The sequence below is a fragment of the Erpetoichthys calabaricus genome, chromosome 1, assembly GCF_900747795.2.
Source record: "Erpetoichthys calabaricus chromosome 1, fErpCal1.3, whole genome shotgun sequence".
Lineage (NCBI taxonomy): Eukaryota > Metazoa > Chordata > Cladistia > Polypteriformes > Polypteridae > Erpetoichthys > Erpetoichthys calabaricus.
The window spans coordinates 344,170,538-344,188,972 of NC_041394.2; the positions used below are offsets into that span (position 1 = coordinate 344,170,538).

General features: G+C 39.8%; 1 protein-coding gene across 1 annotated transcript in view; it reads left to right on the plus strand.

The window, feature by feature from the left end:
* The first annotated feature begins 8,043 nt into the window (after nt 1–8,043).
* The window catches only part of LOC114641103 (NACHT, LRR and PYD domains-containing protein 3-like), an 81,117-nt gene continuing 70,725 nt past the window's right edge, over nt 8,044–18,435 (plus strand). Inside the window, exon 1 of the mRNA XM_051925212.1 lies at nt 8,044–9,748. Within this exon, the coding sequence (XP_051781172.1) occupies nt 8,157–9,748 (1,592 nt within the window). The 5' untranslated portion in view covers nt 8,044–8,156. The remainder of the gene's footprint in view (nt 9,749–18,435) is intronic.

Here is an 18,435-nt window from a genome sequence, read left to right on the forward strand (position 1 = left end):
GAGAACTTGCACAATTGGTGGCTGACTAAATACTTTTTTGCCCCACTGTATATGTACAAATATATACACAAACACACACATATGCTCACAAATTTTTATATCACCTAATTTTACTTTTAGTGCTTTCCTCCTATTCCTCTGTCAAGGCTGTTTTGGTCAGAAAACTGTAAATATAGCTCTAATAATGTTTCAATAGGGACTAACTCAAAAAACACAAATATTCGGATCGTGTTAACTCTTTCAACACTGCTCTTACATTTTTATTATTCACCTTCCTAATTCACATACTCACACCTTTCTCACTTTCCAAAGCCAATATCAGTTATGCGTATATATCTCATTGTCTATGAATATCTGTTTTCCTTCTGTCAAATCCTTGTACACTGCAAAAACAAAACCAAAGCCTACTGAAATGTATTTAAATCATGGCTTTAAGCTTACTTTGAGACATCTTTGAGAAATGTTGCAAATTAAACTTATTTACTTCTTTGGCAGTTTTGTTCCTGAATAAAAGCAAAACAGCTCCCATTTAAAGTGTTTTTTTTTTTTTTTAAAGTGTTCTCTGGTCTTTGCGTATTTATCCTTGCAGTGTATTGTGCGTTCTCTCTTTCTTTCACCTTCCATACACTGACCACAAGCAGTTAGCACACATCCATTTCTTTTAAACCCGCTTCAGTCACAAAATCAGTTTCATCCACTTTACTCAAATGTTCTTAATTGTTATTTTTATTTTTATATATATATATATATATATATATATATATATATATATATATATATATATATATATATATATATATATATATATTTTGCAATTTTTATTAATCTTATTTGAACTACTTTGGCTTTCATATATTTATTTGCTGTAATTCCTAACAATATATATGTTGTCTACCATCACTCACTGGCTACCTTTCAATTCTGTACAAAGACAAAAATGTTTGACATCACCAAAGTTAATTTTCTTTCCTTCTCTAGGAGACAATGCAAAGATACAAATAAGCAGGTTTATACAAGAGCTGATACAAGTATATAGTGCAGCAATATGATTTAACTGTTTTCTTCTCTGAATGTCCTGACTATGGACGCAATTGAAAAGCAATTTCGATTTGGCTGGACCCACTGGTCAGTTTCTCTCATAGTTATGCCATGGACAATAATGTGGTCAATAAGCGTTGTTCTGATGTTATCGGTAATTTGGTTTCTTCTTCCATTTCTTTTTACCCCTCCTCTGTTCAAAGTGCCAGTTTTAGTGTGTTAGAGATTGAAAAAAAGTATAAACCCAGCTTCATCCAAGAAGATGTATTCATGAGGCCTCTCCATGGGATCCAGTTCAAGCATTCTCTAAATAGAGCAAAATTTTGTAAGCGCAACAGAATAACAGACCTCAGGTGACTTTATACATGTTCTGCTTTACGTACAGAACACTACAGTATATAGTAGTACTTTAAGCCTGGATGTATACTCACTTGCACATATTGATATTGTTTCTTTTTCACTCTATTATTTTTTATTTTTTTAATTTTATTGATTTTATTGTAATCATTCCGTACAAACAGATCAATTTTTACAAAAAAAAAAAACAGGATTGAGAATGGACCATGGCCAACGGACTAAAACTTAAAAATGGTAAAAATAAATAAATTTAAGAGTTTAATAGGCGGATGCAAATAAATGGAGAAAAAAAAGAAATAGGGAGAGAATCTACTTCCTCAGTGCTTTTAGAGCTTATTCTAAAATATTATTGGTCAGATCCTGCCAGGTTTTAAAAAAGTTCTGCACAGATCCTCTAAGTGAGAATTTGATTTTTTCCAATTTCCATCCATTTTCCAATCTGCTGAATCTGAACACAGGGTCACGAGAGTCTGCTGGAGCCAATCCCAGGGCACAAGGCAGGAACCAATTCCGGGCAGGGTGCCAACCCACCACAGGACACACACAAACACACCAAGCCCAATTTAGAATTGCCAATCCACCTAACCTGCATGTCTTTGGACTGTGGGAGGAATCCGGAGCGCCCAGAGGAAACCCACGCAGACACGGGGAGAACATGCAAACTCCACGCAGGGAGGACCCAGGAAGCGAACCCAGGTCCCCAGGTCTCCCAACTGTGAGGCAGCAGCGCTACCCACTGCGCCACCGTGCCGTCCTTTTTCCAATTTCAAATAATATAAAACATCAGTTACCCACTGACTCAAATGAGGAGAGTTAGGATTCTTCCAGTTTAACAAAATAAGTCTGCGTGCCAAAAGTGTAGTGAATGCAATCACCGTTTGCTTGTCCTTCTCCACTTCAAGTCCGTCTGGAAGAACACCAAACACAGCTGTTAGTGGATTAGGAGGGATTGTGACCCCAAGGCTGTTTGAAAGGCACTTAAACATTTTTGTCCAGAATGATGTTAATTTGGCGCATGCCCAAAACATGTGAGATGGAACTTCATTGCAGCGTTCGCAGGTTGGATCTTGCCCTGGAAACGTTTTAGACAGTTTTAAGTGAGACAGATGTGCTCGATATATAATATTGAGTTGAATAATTGTATGCTTTGCGCATATGGAGCTCGAGTGAATTCTCTGCATTGCTCCCTTCCACTCCCTTTCTGATATATTGATTAAGAGATCCTTTTCCATTGTCCTCTTGGATCTTTGAAAGGGAGGGACTGTAAAATATTTTTATATATTGCAGAAATGCTGAAATGCTGTCTGAGTCCTTGAAACTGAGCAATAATTTTTCCAGCATAGAGGAAGGTGGGGGATAAGGAAAATCAGGCAGGTTCTGTTTAACAAAGTTTCTAATTTGAGGATAGTGAAAGAAATATGTCGCTGGAAAATTAAATTTGGAATGTAGTTGTTCATAGGATGCAAAGACGTTGTCTATATAAAGATCTCTAAGCAATTTGATCCCAAATGTTTTCCAAATATTAAAAACTGCTTATGTTTGCGAGGGTTGAAAGAGGTGGTTCTCTTGCACAGGTGCCACAGATAAAAGATTCTCCATCTTAAAATGCTTCCTACATTGGTTCCATGTTCTGAGTGAGTGAAGCACAATTGTGTTATTAATATATTGGCGATAACTTGCATTTACTGGGGTATAAAGCAGGGAATATAAAGAAGTACTACAGGATTTTACTTCCATTGTGCACCAAGCCTGTGTGTGTTCATCTATTTGTGTCCAAGTTTTTATAGCTTGTATATTTGCTGCCCAGTAATAAAACTGAAAGTTAGGTAGAGCCATGCCACCTTCTGCCTTAGGCCTTTGTAGGTTCGCTCTTTGGATACGTGGATGTTTTGAGTTCCAAATAAATGTGGTTATGGTTGAATCAAATTGCTTAAAAAATGATTTATTGATATATATTGGAATGTTTTGAAATAAAAAGAGAATCTTAGGAAGGATATTCATCTTAACAATATTAATTCTTGCAGCTAGAGTGAGGTTGAGGGTTGACCATCTATGCAAGTCTTACTTAATTTTTTCCATACAGACGGGTTTTTTCACTCTTTCTGAGTGGCACTCAAGCAGTGTTTGCTGGGATTCTCACAGGTGGTGCAGTGGTAGTGCTGCTGCTTTGCAGTAAAGAGATTGTGGGTTTGCTTCCCAGGTCCTCCTTGTGTGGAGAGTGCTTTGAGTAGTGAGAAAAGTGCTATATAAATGTAAAGAATTATTATTATTCTTTTATCCATTAATCTGTGTTAAATTTCAGGACACAGTCAACTGTGCTCAATGTGCTGATTCCTTCAAAATGACTATTGCATTCACTATTCCTCTGTTTTATTCCACACAGCCAAATTGCATTCTTTGAAGCACATTATGAACACTCAGAGTCTCCTGTTGTGAAAAGAACATAGATGTCCTTCCATCCTCATGTGGCCATCTTTCAATTCTACAGAAAGTTTTAATTTTGTTAGAATTGTCCATGCTGTAATACTGTATGTATAAGATTCCTGTAAAACTGTACAATATAAATATAGTATATCACTGTTTCCTGTTCCCTTTCTAGAGTATTGCTAGAGGATTTACTGCGACCCCTACCATATACTTTTACTGTACTGTACTCTACTGTAACTTTTATTGACGAAAGAGATGTATTACCTGTTTTCTTCACTGAATGTCCTAACTATGGAGGCCCCTGATAATCTGCTTACAGTGTTTTACAATTGCTTTCGGACTTGTCTCAATACCATGTTCACTTTATCTAAACTCTTCACACAGTAAGCTTTATGACACGTACCCGAGTACATCAGTTAATCCCTGGTGCAAAATTTACTTCACCCACCAAAACACTTGATACTACACCCAAATGTTATTCATGCTGCCATAACTATAGCATAAGCTTCTTCCCATAAAACTGCTGTGTCACTCTTTGTTCGATCAACTAAAAAACACAAACAAATTGAAGCATCACAAAATACATATATTATGCGTTTCCATGTCTTCTGTATTGTTCATAGTTTAGTGTTGCATTGCAAAATAAAAGAAATCAGTGTGACATATCTTACAGTAGGTGACATCATGTATACATTTATTCATGTCCACTACAGCAAGTGAAAACACAACACATGAAACTACCAGTGGAAGTCTAATAATGATCCATCCTGTCCTCTGCCTTTGACCATAGATTTTCATTAACATCACACCAAATATCTCCAGCCATACACAGAGGAACAAATCTCGGGGTGCCTTATCTGGCCCTGGATATCTTCCACTGGTATGTTCATCCACCCAGCAGCCATTGCACATAAAAGTGACATCTGATCATGTGGATGGCAGTCAAATAACTTCCATCTCCATGCAGACAAAAATCTTCAATGGGATTGCGGAAAGGTGAGTATAGTGATAGGAATTATTTCATGGCCAAGTTTAAACTGGCCTCATCCACAAAGATGAATGTGTGTTCAGCTTCACTGGCTTCAAGCTCCATTACTATCTTCAGTAATTAGACAATAAACAAGGTACCACTAGTAAAAAACTGCATAGCTAAAGGTGTTACGTAAGATTTCAAAGAAAAATGCCTGTTCTCTGTGTTATTCAAAATCACCTTAGATATTTTATCTGGACATATTGGTGCCTGAGTTCTATGACACACACAGAGTGTGTGTGGACAAGCGTTTCATCCTGATCTGATGCTCCTGTAGCATTCTTGAAATGGTTGTAGTGCTAACATTGTGAATGTTTGAAAATATGTTCTTGTCAGTAATAACATCATTGCATATTTCTCTTAGCAGGATGCTGTTGTTGGAAATGACCATCTCAACCATTGCATCTTCCTGTTGATCTGTAAATGTTCTTCCCCTTCCCCCTTTTGTAGGTAACCACTGAGTCCTAGAGTAGTGAGACAAAGAGAAATATCCTCTGATACATCTGTTTTTTCAAGAGACTCTCTCAAATCACAGTACTGCTATAATATATGCAGTACATCAGTCAAATGCCTTAAGTCAGAATGCTGTAAATGTTTGTCTGAAAATCCTCACATTTGATGCTACTGTGAATCTGAGCAAGTTTGGCTGAATCCTTAATACCTTCATCCTCAGGGCAATCTAAATTTTGTTTTGAATTGAAAGTTAACTGCTTTCAACAGAGTATCTAAATGTCTGAAACATTTGCTGTAGTTGCACAGGAGCTTGCTGGGGTTGCACATCGACTGAGAGAGGTATTCATGAATTGTAGAAAAAGTGGTGGTTGAACTCATTTTGTATCAAAGCATTGCAAAAGTATACTTAGTTTAGCTCACATAGTCTACTGATGTGGTGCATGAGTAACAGTTTTTCTAAATTGCTAAAACACATTTCCTAAAATCTCTTCTCCTTTTCTCAAAACATTAATTACAAACCCTAAAATTCAAGCTACACTCACAAAACCTTTGACTCATCTTGTAAAATCAAACAATTGACCCAGCACTATTAAAAGTTTATTCAAAATCAAGCACTACTGTCAGAAAACACACAAAACCAGCCAATGTATAAATACTACTCAGCAATTATTGCACACTACCCAAGTAAACGCAAAACACACTGGGATGATAGGAGAATAATTTTTATTTACAATATTTGAACATTCATGTACTTATGAAAGCTTATTTATATTTAAACAAAACAGATGAACAGTGTTTAGGTTTTGCCAACTGTGGAGTTGATTTGATGAAGGTGTTTTGGTAGTTGACAGTTTAGTTTGTAAAATGGGGTTTAGTGTTTTAGCAATTCAGTAAAACTGTAAACTGGCTTATATCTTGTTTACTGATTGGGTTCAGCACATCACTGATTGGACACTTGTATGAACAATTTTGAGTGGTGGTGTGTTACCTATGAGTTAGTTGTGTTTAACCTTTGCGGCCTGTGAATGTCTTTCCTTGTCAAGGAGCACCACAATGCAAAATGTGTTTTGTGAATGAGAATGTGCTTAGAGTTTTGTAAACAGATTTTAGAGCTTCAAATTGTGTCTAACCGGGTGAATATTTCTTAAGGTTTTAAAAATAGAGTGATGAATGCAGTAATTGAGTTTGGGCAGTTGACAGTTTTGCTCTGAGAGTAGGGTTTAGTGTTTTAGCAAGTTAGAAAAATTGTAGTGACAGTTCATCATTTCAAGTTTAATGATCCCCTCCCCATTACTCATCTCCAAACTGGACATCTGTTTCTTGTCTTTCAGTTATTCAAATTCAAAGAACAGTCTGAGGGGCAAGCAGGTATGGAGTTCTTCATCAGTAACATGATGAAGAAAGACAGAGTTGCACTAATAAGCCTATGGGAGGCACTGACTGAAGAAATGGTGAGATTTTCATTACCAAACCTGACAAGAATACTAGAGGAAGTGACACAGCAGGGTGAGTTAATAAAGTCATAAATCAATCCTGAATGTTAGGACAAGCATTGGACAGAAACAGAGGGAGAGATACAGCAACACATTTCAAAATAATAATGATAAGTTCCCCACTAACAATGGAATGCCTGTCTTACACTCAGAGCTCTCCCTGTAGTTTGTGTGCTTTTTTCAGGTCCTCACTATGGGTTAAGGCTCAGACTGTAACTATTTAAGAAGTGATGTGCTGAGACAGTTTGGTGGTGCCAGTTGTGTTTCACACAATTTTTTCCCTGTCCTGTTGCTCCAAAGTCCTTTCAGCCTCTCAACATACAGCACTCCCTGATGACTACAAACGGTCCCATCCTTCAGTTTCAGGCTAAGACTTATAGGCTCCATTGTCCTCCTTGTCCCTGACCTCCTCTCCTTCTTCAAATTAATAGGCATATCCTGCAGAAATGTGCATATTTTATTTTCTTCCCAAAACATATCAGATATACCAGTGGGTTTACATTTTCCCAAGCATTTTTCTTTCTTTATAAACCCTAAACCTTAAAATCAGAATGAGTCTTCTTTTTGTGATGTGTCCATGTTGATTCGACCCTTTTTCCGCAATCAACCATTACAATGGTACTCCCATTTCTGCCTGTCCTTAGTGAGGCCAAAACCCTTTGGAGATCTATCCCTTATTCTTATATTGAGTCAGACACTGAGATTGTGCTTGAGGATTGTCCTGACTGAACTTCATGATGTCCCACTGCTGACTGTGAATATTGTGACTTGTGACTTGAAAGATGGCTGAAGTGCTGTAAGGTGCTCTACTGCCCTACCTTGTTGGACAAGTCCTACTTTGGACGTTCTATGGTTACAAGGTCACTTGAAATGAGTAGTGTGCAAGTTTCTCTTTCTTTGGTGGCTTCAGGGGACATTATTGCTCTGCCATCCAGTTCTTGCTTCATGCATTGGCCACAGAGTGTGATGTATTGGTGTCAATCTGTCATATCTAGATAAGGAATAAACTCACGATTACATTTTATAAAATGTCTAAATTCTGTGTTTTTGAGTAAATTACAATAACTAATGCTTATCTGTTCCACCTTTTTCAGGACCAGACCTCTTGAGGAACATTCAGGCCAATGTTTGCATTAAGCTTCATATTAAAGGTATCCCACTAGTCTCATGTCCCTGGTTATCAATTTTATCAATCTTATCCTCCTCAGTCTCCTCACTTATTTTTACTGTGACTTTCAGACCTCCAAGATAAACACAGGCATGCTGTGTCTGAATCCTCAAGAACGCTGGAGGATCAGACTTCTCCTGGAGAACCACACACCAGACTTGTGGGCATTGCAACTCAATACACAGAGCTGATGATCATTGATCAGTACAGAAGAACCTACAATGAGGGACACCATGAACTGGAGAAAATGTGGAATACACATGGAGCACTGGTAGAAGAGCAGACAAAAGTGAAATTTGAGCGAATCTGGACAGAGCAGCTTTTCAGAAGGACCTCCCAACACATTGTAGTTGTTAGTGGAGTGGCAGGAATTGGGAAGACCACAATGGTCCAGAAGATCATGCTTGACTGGGCCAGGGGTATTCAGTACCAGAGTTTTGCATTTGTGTTCCTGTTTAAATTTAGGGAGCTCAATCTCTTAGATACAAAGGCAGAGCCACAAATGCCTCTAACCAGACTGATTGTAAGGCACTATAAACATCTCAATGACATGAGACTGAGGCAAATCCTTCAGAATCCTGAAAAAATTTTCTTTATATTTGATGGACTGGATGAGTACAAACACAAACTGGACTTCACAGAGAGGCAGCTCTGCTCAGACCCAGGTGAATATTTTCCAGTCCATGTTCTGGTCACCAGTCTGATCAGTCGGAAATTATTGCAAGGCTGTTCAGTCCTAATAACAACCAGACCAACAGCCCTGAATTCCCTGGACATGAACAGAGTTGATCGATTTGTGGAGATCCTAGGATTCTTCCCTGAACAAAGGCTGATGTACTTTAAAAAGGTCTTTGGTGATGCTGATCTGGGTTCAAAGGCTTTTCAATCTGTGGAGGAGAATGCCGTCCTGTACTCAATGTGCTTCAACCCCTCATGCTGTTGGATTGTCTGCTCTGTGTTGAAGAACCATTTCATTACAACTGACGAAAAGCAAAAACCTGCTCCCAAAACTGTTACCGAGCTCTTTGTAATGTTCCTTTACAACATAGTGACCAATCATAGGCGAGAAGCTAAGAACCAGCAGGAGACTCTGATAAAACTGGGAATGATGGCTTATTATGGGGTGGTCAACAGGACTCATGTGTTTTATGACAAGTCTGAGATCTCTGCCTTTGGTCTCCAGAAAGTCCTGTCCTCTTCATTCCTCTCAGGGTTCCTCAAAGAAATCTTGCAAAGTGAAAGCACTCAGCAGTACATAGCATATAAATTTTACCATCTCACCCTACAGGAGTTCATGGCTGCCTGTACTTTCTACCTTGATCGATCAGTAAGCATTGAGGAGCTGCTTGAAGAGTTGGACTCATGTAAAGATGGCCGATTTGAGATTCTCACTCGATTCCTGGCAGGATTGGCCAGGCCTTCTGTTTTTAAAACACTGGGAGGAATCCTGGGAGAGTTCGAGTGGAAGACAGCAAACCGGATACTGGAGTGGGTGAAGCAGAAAGCTGAACTGGCACTACAGGGTCAAGATAAAAGAGAACTTCTGCGAGTGTATCAGTGGCTTTATGAGACTCAGAATGAAAGATTAATCAGAAACACCATTGGGAAGGATTTAAGGATTGACTTCAGTAGCACAACTTTATCTCCTCTGGACTGTGCTGTGCTGGGCTCTGTCATCAGCTGCTGTGGAGAACTTGAGGAGCTTGACCTGTCAAAGACACATCTCACCCCAGAGTGCATCAGGAGACTGGAGCCAGGGCTCAGCTGCTGTACACATGTCAAGTGAGTAATAAGACCTTCATGAGATTAGTTTTAATATTTATAAACTCAGTGGGTTTTCATTCAAGTTCTTAAATCAACTGTGCTCTGGACTCATTATAAGCTCTGCCCTCCACCCTAATGGAAGTGATGTCACTGTGTCAGCTGTGATGTGTCATGTTAAGTTTGGTTTATTTATCTAGCCCAATTTCAAAAGTGCTTTACAACATTAAAAATAAATAAATGAATAAAAATAAAAAATTAAACATACATCAATATATGGGTAATACAGGAAACACAAAATACACATAAACACATCACTAAAACACCTAAAAATAGCCTGAGTACACAAGTGGGGTTTCAGCCTGGATTTAAAACATTCAATAGTGGGGGCTGATGAAACATGAGGAGGAAGAATATTCCACCATTCCACCATGGAGAAAGCTTGCTCACCTTTACACGTCAAACGACTATTTGGGACAGAAAGCAACAGCTTATTGGCTGACCTCAGAGCTCTACAAGGACAGTAGGGATGTATGAGGTCAATGAGGTAAGCTGGAGGTAGCCCATTCAAAATTTTAACATTAAATCTAAATTTCACAGGTTACCAGCCTAAAATGCTAAAATTGAGGTAATATGGCACGATTTCTGTGTTTTTGTTAGCAGATGTGTGGCTGCATTTTGTGCAGCTGAAGACGAGACAAAATTGTCTGACTAACTCCAAAATACAGTCCATTACAATAATCCAAACGAGAAGAAATAAAGGCATGGATTAATGTCTCAAAATCTCCAAAAGAAAAAATTTACCTGACTTTCCTCAATACTCTCAGATGCTAAAAAGAGGCCTTAGCAATAGCATTTATTTGCTTGTCAAATTTAGAATCAGGATCAAATTAAATGCCAAGATTTTTCACGTAGGGTTTAATATAAATGGAGAGTGGCCCTAGATCACAGTTTACATTATTAACAACTTTCTGAGGTCCAAAAATTTAAATTTCCATCTTGCTCTCATTCATTTTAAAAAAAAAATTACTAGCCATCCATTGCTTAATGTCATTTAGGCACTCAAACTGACATTTCAGTGCATCTGGGCTTCCAGATCTCAAAGTGAAATACAACTATGTGTCATCAGCATAACAGTGATAGGACACTTCATGCTTTTTTATAATGTTGCTTAGGTGTAACATGAACAATGACAATAAAATACAGCTAAGGATTGACCCCTGTGGAACACCATACAAGAGGGGGGCAGTGTCAGATGATGATCCATTAAAAGAAACTGAGAAAGTTCCCTTTTCCAAAAAGGAAGTAAACCATTCTAGAGTGAAGTCTGAAAAGCCTGCCCAGTTTTCCAGGCACTCTAGACGATTGTGGTGATGTACAGAGTCAAAAGCAGCACTGAGATCTAACAACATTAATACTGCACAGTCTTTAGAATCTATTGACAGTAACAGATCATTTGTGACCTTAATAAGTGCAGACTCAGTATTATGCTTCATTCGGAAACCAGATAGAAATATATGAAAAATATTATTTTCATTTAAAAAAGACTGAAGTTTCTGAAAAGCAATTTTTTCCAGTATCTTAGAAAGGAACGGAAGTTTCAAACTTGGCCTATAGTTACTCTGATCACTCGAGTCAAAACCGGTCTTTTTGAGGAGAGGCTGTACAACTTCATGTTTAAAAAATGCTGGTACTCGTCTGGAAGTAAGAGAACTATTTATTAATGACAGAACAGAAGGACCTACGCTGTCAAATACTTCTGTAGCTGCGTTTTTTCCAAAATTACCAAAGTTCAACAGCTTTAACTCAAAAAATAAGATTCAACAAAAGCCTGACGCGCCAAAATGATTCCACAGACAAAATATCTTCGTTTTTAAAAGTTTTAGTTAAAAATCAAAGTTAAACAGTTCACACAAAAAAGAAAATTAAAATAGCAAAAAAAGGAAAAATTCTTGTTAAGAAAAGTTCTGTTGAAAGCTTAACTATTGTTACATTTCAAATCATTGCAAATCACTTCAAATGTTTTTGAACCATTTCAAAATGACGACAGTCAGAAAACTGCATGCTTATCCCATTTCTGAGTTGAAAATGGGTCTTTCAAGTCCCTGTTTACTGGGACCTGTTCTAAACACAACAGAATCTAATATCACACTGTATCTCAGTTATAGCAAGAAGGTTCTATCTTTTACTGACTTATAGGGGAAAAGACTATAATATTGTCTATGACTATGGAAGAAATTTATTTATTTAAAATTTAAAATATGACTCAAGCGCCGCCGAGAGTGGCAGCCTTTTCAGCAGCTCCGTGTACGACTTTATTTTTCTACTTTTATTTTTTCTATTTTTATTTATTGATCACTCCTATCACTTTATTTTATGTGTATTCGTTCCCTGGACACACTTACTTTTACAACGTGGGCATGGATTTTTACACGCCGAGACTCGTCTATTCAAGTACTCAACTTCGAGCGCTGAGAACAAATGCCAGTGCCAGTATGGTTCCCTATTTACCCGACGAGGTAAGAAGGCGGTATCGTGGCAGCAGAGCCAGCAGTAAGCTAAAAATGAAGCGGCTTGCGAGAAAGTGGTGTTTTAAGCCTTCGGTTCCTTCTGTGATTCTGGGAAATGTGAACTCAATCTCAAATAAGATCGACGAACTGGCTGCGCTGGTGAAAAATATCAGAACCTACAGAGAATACAGTTTGTTGTGCTTTTGTGAAACGTGGCTAACTACCATCATCTCAGATGCTAAGGTGGAGCTATCCGGGTTTAGCACAGTTAGAGCAGACAGAGATGCAAGTACCTGCGGGAAGCACAAAGGAGGAGGACTCGCTCTCTATGTTAATACACGGTGGTTTAACTCTGGACATGTTAACGTCAAAATCTCCACTTGCTGTAGGGACATCGAACTGTTGGCCGTAAGTTTGCGTCCCTATTACTTGCCCAGAGAGTTTGGACACGTCATTGCTGTTATTGTGTACATTCCTCCTCGGGCGGACGTGGAGACAGCGAGTGACATCATCCATTCTGCTGTTGCTAAGTTACAAACGCAGCACCCTGAGGCGCTTGTGCTAATCGCTGGAGACTTTAACCATGTGACGCTGGACAAAACATTACCTGCCTTCTCCCAGTATGTGGACTGTAACACCCGGGGAAATAAGACTATTGATTTCCTGTATGCAAACGTTAAAGACGCATACAGCGCCACCCCGCTGCCTGCGCTTGGGAAAGCAGATCATAACCTGGTTCTGCTTCAGCCTCACTACAAACCAAGAGTGAGGGTCCTACCTACAACCACACGCTCATTCAGGAAGTGGTCCCCTGAGGCAGAGAAGGCTCTGAGAGAATGCTTTGGAACTACAGACTGGGATATCCTGCAGGGATCACATAGTGAGAACATTGAGGAGGTTGTTTACTGTGAGATACAGTGTGATATTAGAGTCTGTTGTGTTTAGAACAGGTCCCAGTAAACAGGGACTTGAAAGACCCATTTTCAACTCAGAAATGGGATAAGCATGCAGTTTTCTGACGAGGAGGTTGTTGACTGCACTACTGACTACATCAACTTCTGTATGGACATTGTAGTTCCAGTAAGAACTGTACGCTGCTATGCTAATAACAAGCCATGGATTACAAGTAACATCAAGGGCCTTTAGAACCAGAAGAAAAGGGCTTTTAAAGGTGGTGATCAGCATGAGCTCAAGCATATGCAGAAGGAACTTAGAGTCCAGCTCAGGGCGGCGAAGGAGCAGTACAGGAGAAAGCTGGAGGAGAAGTTGCAGAATAACAGCATGAAGGAAGTGTGGGATGGGATGAAGATCATCACTGGCTGCAGCTCGAAGCAGGGTGCCACCATTGAGAGAGACGTGAAGAGAGCAAACCAAATGAACAACTTCTTTAACAGGTTTGACCACCCTAACCCACTCTCACTCTCACCTCGGAGTACTGCATCCTCCACACATCCTTCTGCTGATACCAGCACAGGAGAGACATCTCCACCCACAATTACAACAGCGCAGGTGAGCAGAGAGCTGAGGAGACTTCGTGCCAGCAAAGCAACGGGTCCAGATGGGGTATCACCACGACTGCTGCAGGTCTGTGCATCGGAGCTGCGGGGTCCTCTACAGCACATCTTCAACCTGAGCCTGGAACAGGGGAGAGTCCCAAGGCTTTGGAAAACATCTTGCATCATCCCAGTCCCAAAGGTATCACGTCCTAGTGAGCTGAATGACTTCCGGCCTGTTGCTCTGACATCACATATGATGAAGACCATGGAGAGGCTGCTGCTTCACCACCTGAGGCCACAGGTTCAACACGCCCTCGACCCTCTGCAGTTTGCATATCAGGAGAAGGTGGGAGCGGAGGATGCCATCATCTATATGCTACACCAATCCCTCTCCCACTTGGACAGAGGCAGTGGTGCTGTAAGAATTATGTTTCTAGACTTCTCTAGCGCCTTCAACACAATCCAACCTCTGCTCCTTAGGGACAAGCTGACAGAGATGGGAGTAGATTCATACCTGGTGGCATGGATCGTGGACTATCTTACAGACAGACCTCAGTATGAGCGTCTTGGGAACTGCACGTCTGACATTGTGGTCAGCAACACAGGAGCGCCTCAGGGGACTGTACTTTCTCTGGTTCTGTTCAGCCTATATACATCGGACTTTCAATACAACTCGGAGTCCTGCCACGTGCAAAAGTTCACTGACGACACTGCTATCATGGGCTGCATCAGGAGTGGGCAGGAGGAGGAGTATAGGAACCTAATCAAGGACTTTGTTAAATGGTGCGACTCAAACCACCTACACCTGAACACCAGCAAAACCAAGGAGCTGGTGGTGGATTTTAGGAGGCCCAGACCCCTCATGGACCCCATGATCATCAGAGGTGACTGTGTGCAGATGGTGTAGACCTATAAATACCTGGGAGTGCAGCTGGATGATAAATTAGACTGGACTGCCAATACTGATGCTCTGTGTTAGAAAGGACGGAGCTGGTTATACTTCCTTAGAAGGCTGGCTTCCTTCAACATCTGCAATAAGATGCTGCAGATGTTCTATCAGACGGTTGTGGCGAGTGCCCTCTTCTACGCGGTGGTGTGCTGGGGAGGCAGCATTAAGAAGAAGGACGCCTCACGCCAGGACAAACTGCTGAGGAAGGCAGGCTCTATTGTTGGCTTGGAGCTGGACAGTTTGACACCTATGGCAGAGCGACGGGCGCTCAGCAGGCTCCTATCAATTATGGAGAATCCACTGCATCCACTAAACAGTGTCATCTCCAGACAGAAGAACAGCTTCAGAGACAGACTGCTGTCAGTGCTCCACTGACAGACTGAGGAGATCGTTCCTCCCCCAAACTATACGACTCTTCAATTCCACCCGCGGGGGTAAACATTAAGATTATACAAAGTTATTGTCTGTTTTTACCTGCATTTTTATTACTGTTTAATTTAATATTGTTTTTTATCAGTATGCTGCTGCTGGAGTATGTGAATTTCCCCTTGGGATTAGTAAAGTATCTATCTATCTATCTATCTATCTATCTATCTATCTATCTATCTATCTATCTATCTATCTATCTATCTATCTATCTATCTATCTACAGTGGTGTGAAAAACTATTTGCCCCCTTCCTGATTTCTTATTCTTTTGCATGTTTGTCACACAAAATGTTTCTGATCATCAAACACATTTAACCATTAGTCAAATATAACACAAGTAAACACAAAATGCAGTTTGTAAATGGTGGTTTTTATTATTTAGGGAGAAAAAAAAAATCCAAACCTACATGGCCCTGTGTGAAAAAGTAATTGCCCCCTGAACCTAATAACTGGTTGGGCCACCCTTAGCAGCAATAACTGCAATCAAGCGTTTGCGATAACTTGCAATGAGTCTTTTACAGCACTCTGGAGGAATTTTGGCCCACTCATCTTTGCAAAATTGTTGTAATTCAGCTTTATTTGAGGGTTTTCTAGCATGAACCGCCTTTTTAAGGTCATGCCATAGCATCTCAATTGGATTCAGGTCAGGACTTTGACTAGGCCACTCCAAAGTCTTCATTTTGTTTTTCTCAGCCATTCAGAGGTGGATTTGCTGGTGTGTTTTGGGTCATTGTCCTGTTGCAGCACCCAAGATCGCTTCAGCTTGAGTTGACGAACAGATGGCCGGACATTCTCCTTCAGGATTTTTTGGTAGACAGTAGAATTCATGGTTCCATCTATCACAGTAAGCCTTCCAGGTCCTGAAGCAGCAAAACAACCCCAGACCATCACACTACCACCACCATATTTTACTGTTGGTATGATGTTCTTTTTCTGAAATGCTGTGTTCCTTTTACGCCAGATGTAACGGGACATTTGCCTTCCAAAAAGTTCAACTTTTGTCTCATCAGTCAACAAGGTATTTTCCCAAAAGTCTTGGCAATCATTGAGCTGTTTCTTAGCAAAATTGAGACGAGCCCTAATGTTCTTTTTGCTTAACAGTGGTTTGCGTCTTGGACATCTGCCATGCAGGCCGTTTTTGCCCAGTCTCTTTCTTATGGTGGAGTCGTGAACACTGACCTTAATTGAGGCAAGTGAGGCCTGCAGTTCTTTAGACGTTGTCCTGGGGTCTTTTGTGACCTCTCGGATGAGTCGTCTCTGCGCTCTTGGGGTAATTTTGGTCGGCCGGCCACTCCTGGGAAGGTTCACCACTGTTCCATGTTTTTGCCATTTGTGGATAATGGCTCTCACTGTGGTTCGCTGGAGTCCCAAAGCTTTAGAAATGGCTTTATAACCTTTACCAGACTGATAGATCTCAATTACTTCTGTTCTCATTTGTTCCTGAATTTCTTTGGATCTTGGCATGATGTCTAGCTTTTGAGGTGCTTTTGGTCTACTTCTCTGTGTCAGGCAGCTCCTATTTAAGTGATTTCTTGATTGAAACAGGTGTGGCAGTAATCAGGCCTGGGGATGGCTACGGAAATTGAACTCAGGTGTGATACACCACAGTTAGGTTATTTTTTAACAAGGGGGCAATTACTTTTTCAAACAGGACCATGTAGGTTTGGATTTTTTTTCTCCCTAAATAATAAAAACCATCATTTAAAAACTGCATTTTGTGTTTACTTGTGTTATATTTGACTAATGGTTAAATGTGTTTGATGATCAGAAACATTTTGTGTGACAAACATGCAAAAGAATAAGAAATCAGGAAGGGGGCAAATAGTTTTTCACACCACTCTATCTATCTATCTATCTATCTATCTATCTATCTATCTATCTATCTATCTATCTATCTATCTATCTATCTATCTATCCAAATTAAGCAAACATTAATATGAGTTTAACCCAAAACTTTAACTTTCTAAAATTGGCTCTTACTTTAATTGTTCATTAAGTGAAGTCCCCTAGTAGGTGGCTGTACAGTCAAAAACCACACAAATCTTATTTTTCTTTGGATGATACACACCGCGATGTGGGATGTACCACACTCTGCCTTCATTGCAATTCAGGCTTTCTTTGGGTACCTTGATAGCATAACCATTGTCTATAATGTCTTTCATGAAGGCTTTATAGTCTTCGTGGAAACCTGAATTTTTGCTCAGTTTTCTTTTGAGTCCAATAGCACGCTGTTCAGCAATACAGCGATTATTCGGCATTTTTAGTGTTTCATCCTTCAAAGGCAAATTTAAACAATACTGGCCACCTACCAGTCTCGCAGATTCTGAGGCTGTACTCATGAACTTGATGTCCTCCTGTGACATCTTCTCCTTTTCTTAACAGCTGCGCTCTGGGAAATCTGTGTTATACTGTTGTAGCAACATATATTCAATCTTTGTTATTGACACACTATTGATTGAATGTTTGGGTAGCTTACCACTTTGTTTTGCGAGGTCGTCTATTTCTTTGTATGGTCCACCAACCACCCATCCAAGTGCAGTCTTCATAGCATGAGGTCCACCTCCTTGGCTAGGTATGATTCACAGCTGCTCGAAGATTTCTGGGTAGTTGATTCCTATTAAAAGATCATCTTCAGAGTCATTATGAGATAGACGTACCTTTTTAAGATATGCCCACTTATCGATATCTTCTTGTAGTGGAATACTTTCTCTGTTCACTGGAATAGAGACCTGTGTAAAGACCTTTGGCAAATCAATATATTCATCATAATTGAGGTCACAGACTTGTAAATCTGATAAGACAGAACATTGGGTTGGCATCTTTGACTCATCATCATAGTTACTCATAGTTTTGAGGAATACTTGTGTTCTTCTCCCTTGAAGGTTTATTTGTCTCTGGAGCCTTTCAGTGCAAATTGTTATTGTACTGTCGAGGTCTATAAAGGAGTATGTTTCTACATACCTTTCGCTTTTCTTAGATTTTACCTTTACAGGAACTACTTGCAGTGCTCATTCTTCTCCGGCCCCAGTAAAGGCACAAGTTCCAGTCTCAGTTTCCTTTTCAGTAGTTGTTGCCACACTGGCTGTAGCTTTAGTTGTTGCTCCACCATCTTTTTTGATGTGTAGGATGTCTGGGTGGTGAAAAGAACATGTCTGACATTTCATTCTTTCTTTACAGTTCTTACCAAGCTGCCCCTGTTTGAGACAGCGAAAACATAAACCTTTAGATTTTAAAAAGTCAATTCTTTCTTTATGTGGCAGTTCTTTGATTTTACTACATTCAGCAAGGGTATATTTGCTATTACAGAATACACAAGACTTTTTAAA